Source organism: Neoarius graeffei, chromosome 1, assembly GCF_027579695.1.
Source record: "Neoarius graeffei isolate fNeoGra1 chromosome 1, fNeoGra1.pri, whole genome shotgun sequence".
Taxonomy (NCBI): Eukaryota; Metazoa; Chordata; class Actinopteri; order Siluriformes; family Ariidae; genus Neoarius; species Neoarius graeffei.
The window spans coordinates 3868089-3884836 of NC_083569.1; the positions used below are offsets into that span (position 1 = coordinate 3868089).

General features: G+C 42.5%; 1 protein-coding gene across 2 annotated transcripts in view; it reads left to right on the plus strand.

Annotated features, from left to right (window-relative positions):
- Positions 1 to 16748, plus strand: part of vps4b (vacuolar protein sorting 4 homolog B) — a 51332-nt gene that overhangs the window by 27577 nt on the left and 7007 nt on the right. For both annotated transcript variants that reach the window (XM_060928309.1, XM_060928319.1), the window contains 6 exons: positions 7856 to 7967; positions 8086 to 8233; positions 8313 to 8371; positions 13972 to 14091; positions 15782 to 15938; positions 16336 to 16484. In XM_060928309.1, coding sequence (XP_060784292.1) covers positions 7856 to 7967; positions 8086 to 8233; positions 8313 to 8371; positions 13972 to 14091; positions 15782 to 15938; positions 16336 to 16484 — 745 coding nt within the window. The remainder of the gene's footprint in view (positions 1 to 7855; positions 7968 to 8085; positions 8234 to 8312; positions 8372 to 13971; positions 14092 to 15781; positions 15939 to 16335; positions 16485 to 16748) is intronic.

A 16748-nucleotide genomic window follows, 5' to 3' on the forward strand; every position in this document is an offset into this window, starting at 1 on the left:
TTTAGGATCATATTTAGGAAAAGGCTATTACAGAACAGCCGTTCCTAACTCTGTTGTCCTATCCTATCTCAAGTTAAGAAAAGTGTATTACAGAAGCATCCTGACTTCTAAAAAATTCTTAAATACCCGTCCTAACTTGAGGATATCCCCACCGCTGTCCTAACTGTCATTTTTACTGTATAAATCAGCTAGTAGTCTACTATTAGACAGAATGGCAGGTATTTTGCTTTTGAGGCGACAACAACGTAACCGGAATTTGTTTATTGAAAGGCAGTTGGTAGACCAAAACGACGTTTTAAGGTTTGATGACAAAACTTTGATAAATCGCTACCGGTTACCCCGGGCTATGATCATACAGTTAGCTGATAAACTGCGGCCAGATTTAGAGAGGCCGACTCGTCGACATGGGGCTCTCCCGGTTATAATGTTTAAATTTCTTCCGGTTTAAAATTTAAAGCCCGTCGTTGTTTGTCCATACTGTTTACGTCTCTTGCTGTCTCGTGTCAAGTCGTCACTTGTAGCAGGGTATTGTTTCTGTTGTAGCAGCTAGCCAGAGATCACTGGACGTTACTTCACGAGACACGGTGTAGCTTTCGTTGCTAGGTAACAGACATTAAAGGCGATCATAGATGTTTCGATCGGTTATTTAGGAATCCTAACTCGAGATAAGATCTCATCTCATTATCTCTAGCCGCTTTATCCTTCTACAGGGTCGCAGGCAAGCTGGAGCCTATCCCAGCTGACTACGGGCGAAAGGCGGGGTTCACCCTGGACAAGTCTCGAGATAAGATAAGAATCCTAAATGAAGTTAGGATTTGCTTCTGTAATACCAAACTGAAAAGAATCCTATCTCACAGCTGTCCCATCTTAACTTTTGACTTAAGATAGGAACTTTCTGTAATGCGTTGGCTAACTTGTGTTTGACTGACAGCTACGCTCAGCCATTCCCTACTCGGATTCTGGCGGACTGTTTGACGAGTGACCGATCCATTGACGGTAAACACGGATCGAGTGGACTTCAGTGGCGACTATGATACTGAATCAAACACAAGTTAGCCAATGGGAATGCATTCCTGGACAGCCCGCCCACACGTCAAGTTTGTGCCAAAACTGCAAGCAAAAAGTCAGGGAGCGCAAACGAGAAAGCTGGAATCGCAACCAAAATAAATTACGTCAAACAAAACTGAGAAAGACGCGGAACAAAAATAAAAGGTTTCTGAAGAGTAATAGACTGATATTTTGCACGATTACACGAATAATTTGTTTGCCAGTCTAAAAAAACTGACTCTTTGTATTTTGATTTGTCGTTTTCGTTTGATATTTCAAAAGTATTGTATGAACATTTTGGCACAAAATTGCTTCCATAGAAAACGACCCAAAAGTGTCCCGCATGCGCAAATTGACACGTAATAAGCACATCTACGTAATACGTAAACAAAAAAAGCGCGCTCTTCCAAGTTTGCAAGTAAAGCATGGAGACGAGGCGAGACCTGGCGATGTGGTTGTTGCGGTGGCGGAACTCACACAATAATCTGATTAATGTGGGCAGCAGACTAATGAGACCGAAGGTGTCAAATTACTGGAAATTTCCAGAACAATCTTATAATCTTGTAATACAGGATGGTTTAAGTTATAAATCAGTTATAGAAACTGTTTTATTTAATCAGGCTAACAGATCAACATCCAGGTCCCTACCAAATCCACCATTAGCTTGATCAATTCTATAAAAGTCTATTTAAATTCTGAAAACTGTACAAATGTTGTTGTTTTCCACCAAAGAGGCGGGATTAGCCAACGCAGAATAGTGACGTTTGTCTCTTGTTGATGACATGTAGGTCGCATGAATGCGACCTGTCCGGTCAGACTGCAGTCGCATGTGAAAATATCGGATATGCATCGGAATTAGGACCACATATCCAAGCGGCCTGGGTCGCATGTGGAAAAAATCGGATCTGTGTCGTTCAGATTGTCAATAACAAATCGGATACAGGTCGCATATGGGCAAAAAAATCGGATATGGGTCGTTTCAGGGTGCAGTCTGAACGGAGTCATAGACACAGACAACCATTCACACTCGCATTCACACCTACGCTCAATTTAGAGTCACCAGTTAACCTAACCTGCATGTCTTTGGACTGTGGGGGAAACCGGAGCACCCGGAGGAAACCCACGCGGACACGGGGAGAACATGCAAACTCCGCACAGAAAGGCCCTCGCCTAGCCTGGGAAATCCCATGCTGCTTTGCACAATCGTTCCGATCTGAAAAGACAGCATGGAAACTATGGTCTAAAGGCTCGCCTGAGTTAGGGAGCCAATCAGAGAGTGGGGAGGGGTGGAAAGACGGTGACGCGTACTACTCGACAAACGGAAGCTTGTTTATTTGGGACTGTTTACAGATCACATTTAACATGGTGGCGAGCGATACGAACCAAACTTTCGATCAAGCTTTAGACACTGTTCTGAATAGTTTAGAGCGAAAGTTTGTTTTAAAAAAAAGAACAGCGTTTGGCGTTACAGTCTTTCTTCGTCGCTCTAACTACGTCACCGGGTACAACTGCCATGATTGGCCATGGGCTACGTATACGCCAAATGATAGACATTCGCAATGTCCAATAAACGGCCGTTGACAATCGTAAACCACACCTCCCCTACGAGAAATTCAATAGGCGGATTCCAGACCATATTTCACTCGCCGGCCCTGGGGCTCGAACCCGGACCTTCTTGCTGTGAGGCGACAGCACTAACTAACAGCACCACCGTGCCGCCGAATAGTCAAAATGAGAAGAATTTAGCCAAGACAAGTAGGAACTACATACACAGACTCAGAAATGTACAAGTTTGAAAAATGGACATATTTATTAAGGGTTGTTTTGGGCAATTCCATGTAAATGTCAACCTCACCATGCAAAAATAAAGCAACATGTAATACATCAAAACCACTCCCAGAGATATCACCTAGGCCTGTATTTTACAGATGTGAATAAGTTGAACCAATTTGTCACAAGAATTGTTCCCCTCGCCTTAATATGTCAGTCTTTCTTTCTTATAATGTAAACCCCAAGCTAAAACCAACTTTGATCATGTACAATTCTATATTATTGCCACAAGCCACAGAAATGTATGCAAAAATCCACAAAACAGCAAAACAATAGCCATCCTAAATATTATTTAAGAACTTTGATAGTTTTAGCTGATATTTAGAGAGTTTCTCAAAGGGTTATGGTGGTTAAATTGCTGATTTTCTAAACATACGCCATGTCTATTTCAGACGCGTCACATCCATAACGGAATTTCGTCACATCCATAACGCTGACTTTTCCTTCCGAAACTCTGCATGAAATACAAAATATTTTAAACAAAGATTTTTTAATATTCACCTTGGACCCCTCTATCAAATGGATATCTCCATTTCGACATTAGGTTTAAGATTTCACAGAGTTTGATAAAAATGTACAGTCACCCAAGAAAAGTGATACTTTTTCGCTACGTTCACACTGCAAGGCTTAATGCTCAATTCCGATTTTTTTGTGAGGTCGTTCACATTAACAAATATATGCGACTTGTATGTGATCCTCAGTATGAACGAAAAGCGACCTAAAAGTGTTCCACATGCGCATTGCAGGATACGACGACGTCACACGCAGTGAGCATGGCCAGTGTTTACGGAAGTAAAACCGCCCGGTTGCGGTATGACTCATCCAATCTAGCTTGAATAGCTGCATCCCCCCAAATGGAAATCAGCTCCCTAACCTCTGCGTCCTTCCATTGAGAAGATTCAGAACCTTCACAGCCCGAAGCGTCCCTCGCATTGATGTCATGCGCAGGGGCGCAGATACGTTTTTTGAACTGGGGGGGACAAAAAACTGGGGGGGGACAAAGCTGCCAGCAAACCAACCCCGATATGCCTGTCAAACTTGTTGTTAGTAACCATAGCAACCAAGCTCGAGCTCGCAACCTGTGCAGTCTGCGCAGCTCAACCAACCGAATATCAGTCTTTGTTTTGTTTTATGGGAGTTGTTGCAACTATGTATACACTGCTGTGCACCTCAATAAACCGAATGGTAATTAGTCTTTTGATTTTTCCGTGAGGTTTGCCTTATGCAAGGAAAGACAGCATAGACGTTTTTTCCTCTCTATAAGTGGGGGGGACCGAACGAGGTGAATTTAAATCTGACTCGTCCCCCCCTCTATCTGCGCCCGTGATTATGCGCCATGTTGTTGTAACTTTTTTTGAGAGACCCACCGCCTACTTCAGCGCAGAATAGTGACGTTTGTGGCTTGTTGATGACGTGTAAGTCGGATGAATGCGACCTGGCGGTTCAGACTGAAGTCGCATATGAAAAGAGCGGATAGGAATCGGAATTAGGACCACATATCCAAACGGCCTGGGTCGGATTTGAAAAAATCGGATCCGTGTCGTTCATATTGTCAATAAAAGATCGGATACAGGTCACATATGGGCGAAAAGATCGGATTTGAGTCACTTCAGCCTGCAGTGTGAACGTAGCCTTACTGTCACATCCATAACGCATCTTTTATTGGCGTTTTCTGGCATGCCCTAGATGTACTATGGGAATGGTTCTTGTTCTATCACTTCTCCAGTATGGTACAGCCTTAAAATATCCAACACCTGTTTAAATACTGGGAGACAATAAGACATGCACTGGGTCATTTGTTGCCATTTTGAGTTCAAGTGTCACGTCCATAACGCTGGAATTGCTCTTTACAATCAGGGTACAAAGTTTGTGTCACAGGGGTCCAAAATTCAAAAAAACCCAAACTATCAAATCTGCACTTTTGGAAATTAATACACATATGAACATCCCATAGGCGTGTGTAATAGTTTGTATTATAACAAGATTAAGTGTAGCTTTAAGCCGGGCTGGGAGAAACAAATGAAGTGATTCTAGTGCTTTTAAATATAAGGCTGTAAGCTTTGTGTTAGTTGTCTCTAATATCTTGACCGCATTTTAGGATGAAAATAATCATTTTAGATATGTTATTTTAGATTGAGAAATTAGCTCTGTCGGAGAGGACTTTTTTTTGACACTAATTTGATCAAAATAGTCTGAAAACTTACTGGCATTCAACATAACTATGTTTCCAATGATATGGAACCAAATATGTGTTTTATGGTATAAAGAATGATTTAAGTGCATCCCTTTTGTGGTCAAAAAAGCATTTTTTCTAAATGACACGAATAATTTTGCTAAATATGACACACATTGCCATACATTCACCAAAAATAACGTTATCACCAATTTTTTTTTTTTGCATGGTAAATAGAGCGATCACAGGGCTACAATAAACAAGTGTTAAATGTGATTTTTAGCTTGTGTAACCTGATTGTAAAACAATCCTTAAGGGGTGTGTGTGTGTGATGGGCTAAGTCAATAACCGGGCTGTACGATATGAGCGCAGTAAAGGTTCACAGAATGACCTTGAAATGTGCGAAACGGCAGTTCAGAGACCGAGTGCATTAATGTCACAGATTCTAAGTGTGAGGTTCGAGGTTGGTTAGTGGGGTCTCGGGCCCTATTTGGGTTCGAATGGACCGCAACCTCCTACCAGAGCACAACGGTTGAAAAAGTGCGTGTCCGGGGTGAGCGGGGTCGCCCACGATCCTCTCTGCTCAGGGTCCTGGACTCGTACAGAGCCTGTCGTCCTCTCAGCAGAGTGAACGATGTGCCGTAGTCGTCCCTCGCCAGACAGTGACGGTGGTGTAAAAGTGCATCATCATTGCCTTTGGCAGAACTTCATCTGCCGCAGGAAGAACGTCCTCTGCTGTGCTCTGTTACTATAGCAATGATGATGTGTTAGAACTAGTATATTTATATAAACCTGCGCCGCTGTTATAGAAGGATGATCACCTGACCAATCAGAGAATACCGAGGCGTTCCCAGGCCAGCCGAGAGATGTAATCTCTCCAGCGTGTCCGGGGTCTCCTCGCGGTGGGGCATGCCCAGAAAACCTCTTAACAAGGTGCTGAACTGGTCTTCTTTGCGAATATTGTTCCGAGCAAGAACAAGGAGTCATTCGTTCCTCAGCTGTTCTCGTAGTACATGTTTCAGTGCTACGCTTACTTGCCGCTGTTTGTTTTTTGTTTACAATAGTGACTCTTTAATTTATTTCATGTACGAACGAGTATAACTGCTGGAGATCTCCACCTTGAAAACACTCCCGCACAAGCAATTTGCAAGCATGTCTCACATGGGCCTTAACACGCCCAGCGTTCAGTTTGTTTACATTTATTTCAGTCCTCCTGCTTGCTTTGTATGAAAGACGCACGTGGTTACGGCAGCTGGATTCGTTTTGGAAGTGGAAAACTGAAGGGGCGCGGCCGTGGAACTGCTCATCAATAAGGTGCAGCAAGTCCAGATCTTTGTCTCGCCGATTTTCTTAAAGTGGGTCACTGTTCCCAAAGTAATAGCTAAGCTATTCTGTAGAATTCCCAAATCACACCTGGATGATGTATGATTGCCTGAATTTATTTATTTTTTTTAATTATTTCCAGCATGGAAAGCAAAGTTCATTAGCACTGTAGTTCAGACTATACAGTAGTCATATTTGAAAAATGCGTTATTTTCACGTCATTTGCAGGGCTGTGTTGAAAAAAAATCGATTTTCCGATTCTGAATCGATTTGCATATTATTTCTTGAAGATCGATTCGTACGTCCAAAGATCTAATTATTTTTATTAATTTTTTTTTTTTAATTACATTTTTCCCCATCAGGGATGCAAACGGTGTGCCTTTTGGCGGATGCCGCCTTTTTCACGGCTGAATCGTGCAGATCCGATTTTTTTTTTTTTTTTTTTTTTTGGGGGGGCGTTGGAGTGTCAAGGCCAATTTATGCTGACAACGCAGTCCTTGCAGACGGCGCTGCAGATAGCGTTTGTGTAGCCCCCCCACCTTCGCAGACGCTCTGCGTGCACCTCCCAAAAATTGTGACCACCGCAGAAGCCTCGCAGACAAGAGGGCTCTGATTGGTCCACTCTACATCCGCTGTACACGCACTTCCGCTTCACTACTTTCCCGGTTTGTTTTGTTTTCACGACCGCCATTTTTAAAAACACGAGCGAAGATGGAGCAGCACGAAGAGCGGTTGATCGAGGAAGTACGTACATCTATACGACTCCAGTTCTAGTCATTATAAGTAACCGGAGGATAAACACTCCACTAACCACACCCACCAACTACTCCTAGCGATTTCGCGACTTCGCGCTCCCTCGCGTTGTGGGCGGTGAATAACATCACGCACGCCTATTACTCCCCGCTCAACGATAAATTACAACTGTCTGCGAAAAGCTATCTGCGAAAGCCTTGTCGCAAGAGCATGCAGAGGCCTTTAGAAGAAGGCATTTGAAGGCATTTAGAAGGCGTTTGCTTATTTAGTAATTTTAATACAGAATTCACTTTGATGAAATTATAATCAGAGACACCAACGCCCCCCCCCTAAAAAAAAAAATCGGATTTGCAGTCTTACAGCCATCATTAACTACCAATACTTGATTAATTTGCTGTTGAATGTCAATATAATACAAGTATTAATATGTTGCTTAACTACACAGTCAAAAATGGTTCTAATAACACTTACCCGAATCGATATTGGATCAGATCGAATCGTATAGAGTCGTGATAATCGATTCTGAAGCTTCGGAATCGAATCGATTCTTGAAATTTGAATCGATACCCAGCCCTAGTCATTTGGTAGATGTGTTGTAAAATTTGACACTTTTATAATCGGATATTCCAGTCGTGGAAAGCCAGTCGCTGTTGTACCGATGATGAAACCTGAATCTGTCGCTTGCTTTTCTTCTAGAACTGAGCCGGTTTTCTGTCTCTGTCTTTGCAGAAAGCTATAGATCTGGCCAGCAAGGCAGCGCAGGAGGACAAGGCGCAGAATTACGCGGAGGCGCGGAGTCTGTACCAGCATGCAGTTCAGTACTTCCTACACGTCATCAAATGTAAGGCTGATTTATTCAAAGAGTCAAACTCCTTATAGATATGTAAAGGGTTAATGTTCTTGTTCATCAGTTGTGGGATTTGAACTCACAGCCTGTGTGTGTGTGATGGTGAGATTAGATGAAGCACAGGGGGACAAAGCCAAACAGAGCATCAGAGCCAAATGTACGGAGTACCTGGACCGAGCGGAGCAGCTGAAGGAGTACCTGAAGAAGAAGGAGAAGGCTCCGGCGAAACCTGTCAAGGAGTCGCAGTCTGATGAGAAAGGGTGTGTGTGGGTGGCATGTTCACATATCGGTCACAAGTGTGCATTTTTATTATATTTATAAAATTTTCTTTCCTGACAGACATGACAGCGATGAAGGAGAAGATCCAGAGAAGAAGAAATTCCAGAACCAGCTTTCAGGTTCGTTCCTCCTGTGGAGGTGGGGAAAATGGGTGGATGGATTATTTCCTGACAGGTGTGTTAAATAGATGAAAGGACGAGCAGAGAAAACGGAATCGGATGGGTGAATAGTCGGGCGGATGGTGGGATTGATGAATTGATCAAGCAAGAGGTGTATTGTTAGAAAGATGGCTGATGGGTCGAGAGAGAAATGAAGCACTGTATTGGTGTATAAACAGATGGATGTGCGGATTGCCGGGTTTCACGTGGCGTCACGTCCGCTTCATTGGTTATTCAAAACCTTTTAGCTGGCGGTCTACGAAAGCTCAGTTGATAAAGCGTTTGTACGGAGAAGGTGGAGGTGGATTGCTCGCATGAAAAACAGGCTTTCGTCTAAACGGGGGAACAGGGGCGCTGCGCCCTCTTACTCTCGGCGTGCGCCCCTTACCAACTCCGTGAAAACATCCCAGCAACACCACGTGACAATGTGTCTGATCATCAAATACGTTATAATTACTCCAAAAATATTCCAATCATAGTAGATACACTGCCAGACGGTGCAAAAACAATCCGAATTGGCGTTTTCCAGACCGAGGCGCCATGTTGTTTAGTTGTTTACTTGTCGCGGCTGCTCTCGCGAGATTTGACATGGGTTACATACAAGGTCAGCTGACTTGTCGAGCGAGATTTCTCGAGACTGAATGACCTTTCACCCACCGGCACGGGAGATTTTGACAAGTAGTTCGCGAGTTGTTTTTGTTGACACTTGGGCATTTAAAGATGTCGTCCCGCGGCATGAAGCGGAAGAAAGCCAAAGACTGTCCGGGGCAGAAGAAGATTACTTCTTCTTTCTTTTTCAATGTTGACAGACAATTTGTTACAATTTCCCTCTCAGATAGCCTCAGAATGTCCCATTGGAGCATTTTTCAAAGGCTTTGCACGGCGGGGGAGGGGGGGGACAACCGGCACCATCCCCCCCGCTTCGCTCCCTCGCCATGGTGAGCACCCTCATACTAAATTTTTCTAGAAAAAACCCTGAAAAATGCTTTACGCTTGCGTTGTTTGTTTTAGGCCCTGTCCACACGGCAACGGATTCAGGTGAATCTGATAAAATTGTTTATCGTTTCGGCCTGGTGTCCACACGGCACCGGCATTTTGGGTGCCCCACAACGATATTTTTTTGAGAGCGGGTTCCAGAGTGGAAAAATCTGGCAACGGCGCCGTTGCGAAGTCGTCTGGATGAGTAGAACGGATTTGTTTACGATGACGTCACAACCACTGCTTTTCAAAATGTTCACACACAATAAGAAAATTTAAGTTATATAAAACTATGCACACTAATAAAACTAATTTGTACACACAGAAGGCACGATTTCCTCACATAGTCGCAGCCATCTTCTTCTTGTTGTTGTGTGCTTGTTCCTGTGAGTGGTTCACGCCGGGTAGAAGAAGGGGTTTATGCGCATGCGTCTACTTCTATTGTTCTGGTGTCTCCGATGGGACCGTCTTACAGTGCCCCTAGAGGTGTGGTATGTGTATTGCATCGTTTTCAGCAAGCGTTGCGTTGCCATATGTACCTGATATTTTACTGATCCGTTGCCCGTGTGGACACGATATTTTTTTTAAAAAATAAAATCTCGTTGTCGTGTGGATGTAGCCTTGGGTCGTTCTAATCGATCAAACCGCGAATTTTCATGAACTAATAAAAGGTGAACAAACAGAGGATTTCACAGAAAGGTGACCTTTTTTTTTGAACCTCTCAGTGAAATCGGAGGGAGCCGAGTCGAAGCGTGCTGGAGTTTGCAGTGATCACTAGGGCTGTAACGATATGCGTATCGAAATCGCGATACGCAGAGCCACGATCCGTATCGCGATACAAGAAGGCAGAATCGCGGTACACCCTTTCAAACTTCTCCTCAGCCCAAAAACAGAGGCGCTTCCAAACTTCAATTTATGAATACTTTACTTTTTATTTAAATTACCTTTTAAACTTACTTAAATTACTTTTATTTTTTATATCGATTAGTAAGTCGTTTTTTTCGCCGACCTGCGACAATCTTCTGCGAGTCATGCAACGTCCACACTCGCCACTGGCAGCCATATGGCGTCCTTGGCCACCAGAGCATTCGTTTCTTTTAAGCGGTCGCCATTCTGGTTGCGACGCGGGGAGCGAATCTGTAAACAAGCAGCTCATTGGCTGGCTAGGTGTGCCACAAGCCAACCACAATCACTTGACCGGAAAGGCAAGGCAAGTTTATTTATATCACACATTTCATACACAATGGCAGTTCAGTGTGCTTTACAGAAGCAAAAACCAAAACAGTAAACAATAGAGAAATAAAATTACATAAAATAATTTTATTTTTATTCTAAAACAATTAATTAAAAGAATTAAAAGAAAATAATAATTAAACAATAGTAGAAATAAAATGGCAAAAAGAAAAAAGGAGAAAAAGAAACCAGCGGAATAAAATAGAATAAAATTAAAGTAAATTTAAAACATGCAGAGAAAGTAAAGATTATAAAAAATGTAAAAATATTAATTATTTAACAGAAAGCATCTGAGAACAGCTTGGTCTTTAGTCTAGATTTGAAGCTGCCAACAGCAGGAGCATTTTTGATGTCCTCTGGGAGTTGGTTCCATAGCTGTACTGCATAGTAGCTAAAAGCTGCTTCACCACACTTTGTTTTAACAACAGGTTTTACCAGTAAATTTTTCTGCTGCGATCTGGTAGATCTGATTGGGTTAGGCCACTGCAACATATCAGAGAGGTAATTGGGCCCTGTACCATTTAGAGATTTGTACACCAGCAGCAATGCTTTAAAGTCAATTCTGTAGCTTACTGGAAGCCAGTGAAGGGACCTTAGAATTGGAGTAATGTGCTCTGTTCTTTTTGTTCGTGTGAGAACCATCGCCGCTGCATTTTGAACCAGCTGAAGTCGTTTGATGGTCTTTTTTGGCAGGCCTGTGAAAAGGCCATTGCAGTAATCAACCCTACTAGAGATGAAGGCATGTATTAGTTTTTCCAGATCATTTTTTGACATAAGTCCTCTTAGTTTGGAAATGTTTTTTAGGTGATAAAATGCCGTTTTAGTAATTGCTTTCATGTGCCTGTCAAAGTTTAGCTCGCTGTCAATGAAAACACCAAGATTTTTAACCATTTCTTTAGTTTTAATCCCTTTTGTGTCAAGAATAGTGGTAATCCTGAGTCTTTCGTCTTTTTTTCCAAATAGAATTACTTCTGTTTTATCTGTGTTCAGCTGAAGAAAATTTTGTGACATGCAGCTATTGATTTGATCGATACACTGGTAGAGACATTCAAGGGGGGCATAATCATTAGGTGATAGAGCAAAATAAATTTGGGTATCATCTGCATAGCAGTGATACAAAATTGAATTTTTATTGATAATTTGCCCAAGTGGGAGCATATAAAGGTTGAAAAGTAATGGTCCAAGAATCGACCCCTGGGGGACACCACAGGTCAAGGGCATTGACGTTGAGGAACAATTTCCCAGGGTAACAAAGAAGCTCCTATCTTTTAAGTATGATTTTAACCAATTGATAACTTTACCAGTCAATCCAACCCAGTGTTCAAGTCGATATAGCAGTATGTTGTGATCAACAGTATCAAAAGCTGCACTGAGGTCCAGTAATACCAGGACCGATGTTTTGCCTGCATCAGTATTAAGACGTATGTCATTTATAACTTTAATCAGCGCTGTTTCAGTGCTATGATTGGCACGTGACTGAAAATTATCAAAACGGCTGTTTGATATCAAGAAGGCAGTTAATTGATTGAAGACAATTTTTTCCAGGATTTTCCCGATGAATGGTAGATTTGATATTGGCCTGTAGTTATTTAACACTGAAGGATCCAGATTATTTTTTTTAAGAAGGGGCTTTACAACAGCTTTTTTTAGGGACACAGGAACAACGCCAGTCTCCAAGGATGTATTTATAATTTGAAGCACATCTGTAATTATAAGATGAAGAACAGACTTAAAGTTGGTGGGCAGAATGTCCAGTTCAGATGTTGAAGAACTGAGATTTTGTACAGTTTTTTTCAAGAGTCTCATAATCAATTAAACAAAATTCTGACATTGTGTTAAAGTTATCTATCTGTGTCATTGGTGATTGCAGTTTTTCAATTTTTTGCAACTGAGATATATTGAGAAATATTCTGCCTTATTTTATCAATTTTACCTTTGAAAAAAGATGCAAACTCATTGCATTTATTAACTGATAGAAGTTCAGGTGCTAATTGTGGTGGGGCATTAGTTAGCTTCTCTACTGTTGAAAATGGCACACGGGCATTGTTCATATTCCTGCTGATGATGTTGGAGAAGAAAGGCATGCAGTGTTGCCAGATTGGGAGGTTTTAGGTGCTTTTTGGCTGGTTTTGAACATATGTTGGGGTGGAAAACGTTAGCAATATCTGGCAACACTGAAGGCATGTCTGCTTGGGCGGAAGCCTTCTGCGGCAGTTACATTTTGACACGCGAGCAATGTTTCACTATAAAAATTCCGTAATTTCCATCTGTTTTCCGCGATCACAGAAAATCATTGGCCCTATGAGAGTGAGACAGTGAGAGAGCCACCCCCCCAAAAAAAAAATCTTAACGGATTTACACGATTTGGAAAAATGACTTTTTCAGAACCGAAAAAACCAGAGCTTCCGGCTCAACAGTATTATTTTGAGAAATAAAACAATCTTTGGATATACATTTGTTCATTTTTGCATACATATTACTCATTCTCTGCAGCGGTCTGAATTATTTGTTATTAAATAGTTAATGTAAGTAAGTAAATGTTAATAAGTCAAATTTACTACTTTTAAAAAAAATCGTGGGTGTATCGAATCATGAGTTGGGTGTATCGTTACAGCCCTAGTGATCACTTGATGAAAGGTTTGTATTTCCCTCTCAGCTCTGTCCTTAGTGTTTTCCAAGTACTTTTCCTGCTCTGTGCCGCTGTTTTACGGGACTTTTTTACTTGTTTAACTAAGATCCAGGTCTTTAAAGGGGTTTCTGATGATCTTTGTGAATGATTTTACTTGAGAGATATAAACGCGAACGGTACTTAAATGAAAACAAAAAGCTTACTTCCACAGGCAAAAACAATCCAGGATTGATTGGGCAGCGACTTGATGGCGAGGTCCTTTCCTTTACCCAGCCACATGCAAAACAGTTGTAAGCCTCTGGACTCTTCCACGCTTTCATCTGTTTTGCGGTGTGGAAGGACGTCTGCAACACCAGATAGTTGGAGATGTCGGGGAACTTGACTGAAGGGTAGTTTTCGAGATCGTATGACACATCCTTCTTTCCCAGACTGTAGGGGTCGATTCCATTGCGCATAGCAATCTTTGGAATATATCTAAAGCCAGCAGTGGCTTCAAAATTACAAGCGTACTCTGATAACTTATCCCTAGTTGTTTGCACTGCGGCAGCTGTTTAGACCACCAGCGGTTTCACTTCCGGTGAAACTTTCTGCTAAGAAGAGTCACGTGACTGAAACCCAGTAATAGATGATGGAGAGGTTGAGCGGTTGAGGGAGGTGAGGTCAATGAACTGAAAAATGGATAGACTGTTAAGTGTGTGCATGTGTGTGTGTGTGTGTGTAGGGGCCATCGTCATGGAGAAACCGAACATCCAGTGGAACGATGTCGCCGGCCTCGAAGGAGCCAAAGAGGCCCTGAAGGAAGCCGTGATTCTGCCCATTAAATTCCCGCACCTCTTCACAGGTCAGTGTTTTATCGCCACAGGAAGTGAACCGTCTGTATCATCAGCTCATTTGCATATTAAACCAGGAAACTGTGTATGCAAAAGTTTGGGCACCCCTGGTCAAAACTGCTGCTACTGTGAACAGTTAAGCAAGATGAAATGATCTCCAAAAGGCGTAAAGTTAAAGATGACTCATTCCCTTTTATATTTTAAGCAAAAACAATTTCATCTTTTACATTTTCAAAATAAGGAAAAGGGCCCGAAGCAAAAGTTTGGGCACCCTTACCTAGTAACCCCCACTTTGGCAAGTATCTCAGCTTGTAAACACTTTTTTCGTAGCCGGCTAATAATCTTTCAGTTCTTACCTGGGGGATTTTCACACATTCGTCCTTGCAAAAGGCTTCCAGTTCGACAAGTTTCCTGGGCTGTCTTGCATGCACTGCTCTTTTGAGATCTATCCACAGATTTTGAATGATGTTTAGGTCAGGGGACTGTGAGGGCCCGGGCAAAACCTTCAGCTTGGGCCTCTTGAGGTATTCCATTGTAGATTTTGAGGTGTGTTTTGGATCATCGTCTTATTGTAGGACCCGTCCTCTTTTTAACTTCAACTTTTTTTTACAGATGGTGTGATGTTCGCTTCTAGAATTTGCTGGTATTTATTCGAATCCATGCTTCCCTCGACCAATGAAATGTGCCCTGTGCCACTGGCTGCAACACAACCCCAAAGCATGATCGATCCACACCCATGCTTCAGAGTTGGAGAGGTGTTCTTTTCCTGGAGTTTGGCCCCCTTTTCTCTCCAAACATACCTTTGCACATTATGGCCAAAAAGTTCTATTTTGATTTCATCAGTCCACAGGACTTGTTTCCAAAATGCATCAGGCTTATTCAGATGTTCGTTTGCGAACTTCAGACGCTGAATTTTGTGGCTAGGACGCAGGAACGGTTTTCTTCTGATGACTCTTCCATGAAGGTCATATTTGTTCAGGTGTCGCTGCATAGTAGAACAGTGCACCACCACTCCAGGGTCTGCTAAATCTTTCTGAAGGTCTTTTGCAGTCAAACAGGGGTTTTTATTTGCCTTTCTAGCAATCCAATGAGCAGTTCTTTCAGAAAGTTTTCTTCATCTTCCAGACCTCACCTTGATCTCCACGGTTTCTGTTAACTGCCATTTCTTAACGTTACAATCTGAGGAAACGGCTACCTGAAAACACTTTGCTGTGTTCTTGTAGCCTTCTCCTGCTTCGTGAGCGTCAATTATTTTATTATTCAGAATCCCAGGGAGTTGCTTAGAGGAGCCCATGGCTGTTGATTTTAGGGACAAGTTTGAGGAGTCAGAGAATTTATACAGCTTTGAAATCTGCATCATCTGACCTTTCCTAACAAAGAATTTGAACAAGCCGCAGCTCAATAAGCTAATTAAGGTCTGGAACTTTGGTAAAAGTTACCCGAGAACTCGAATGTATTGAGGTGCCCAAACTTTCGCATGGCGTTCCTTTTCTTTTTTCGCTCTCCGATTGTACAAAACAAAAATAATACACACATCCTGCAGAAAACGCTGAAAAGAAATGTCTCGTCTTGACCTTTATGCATTTTGGTGATCAGTTCATCTTTTGCTCACTGAACTATTCACAGTAACAGACATTTTCAGTAAGGGTGCCCAAACTTTTGCATGCCACTGTAAGTAACGGTGGTTCTCTGTGCTCTCAGGTAAGCGCACTCCGTGGAGGGGGATCCTGCTCTTCGGTCCTCCTGGAACAGGAAAGTCGTACCTGGCCAAGGCTGTAGCCACCGAGGCCAACAACTCCACCTTCTTCTCCATCTCCTCCTCAGACCTGGTGTCCAAGTGGCTGGGAGAAAGTGAGAAGTGAGTTCTCTGGTGAACAGATCATGACGAGGAGTAACGGTACCACGAAATAAACAAATCCCAAGACTTGTTTAAAGTGTCAACGTGTGGCGCTGAGGCCATGAGATTAGGGCTAAAACATTTCTAACCGTATGAAGTTTTAAACAACACCTGAATAGAAACGTTATTAAAACTGACGGAAGCAGGAAGTGAAACTGGACACTTCAGTAATCTTCACACACAAGCAGTCACAGTTGTCGTGACAACCACCACGACCCCTTAGCTCCAGGCTGACGGAGTGCTATAAATAAAAATGGCTACTGCTGCTTTTTATCCAGTTTGAATCGAATCGTGTCGATAATGTTTGCTTTCAACGCGTCCCTGCCTGATTTCCCCTCGTTATTCCTCTTCCCTTCAGGCTGGTGAAGAATCTGTTCGAGCTGGCCAGAGAACACAGTCCATCCATCATCTTCATCGATGAGATCGACTCTCTGTGCGGCTCCAGGAGCGAGAACGAGAGCGAGGCGGCTCGCAGGATCAAGACCGAGTTCCTGGTGCAGATGCAGGGTGAGAAACGGGAACGTTCACGCTACCCGATTCGGATCGTCTCCTTTGGAGGATCATGTGTCCTCACTGTAAATTGAATGAATTTCCAGTTTTTCTTGCATATTTATGTTTGGATGGTGAGAATTTATCTTCTACAAACAATATATTCTAAAAAATGCTGCACTTTATTTAAATACATTTAACTTATTCCATGAAATCGAGTCGTACATGAGCTGATGGGCGACGAGGCGCGTAGCACCGTGATTGAATGGAATCATTCTATCC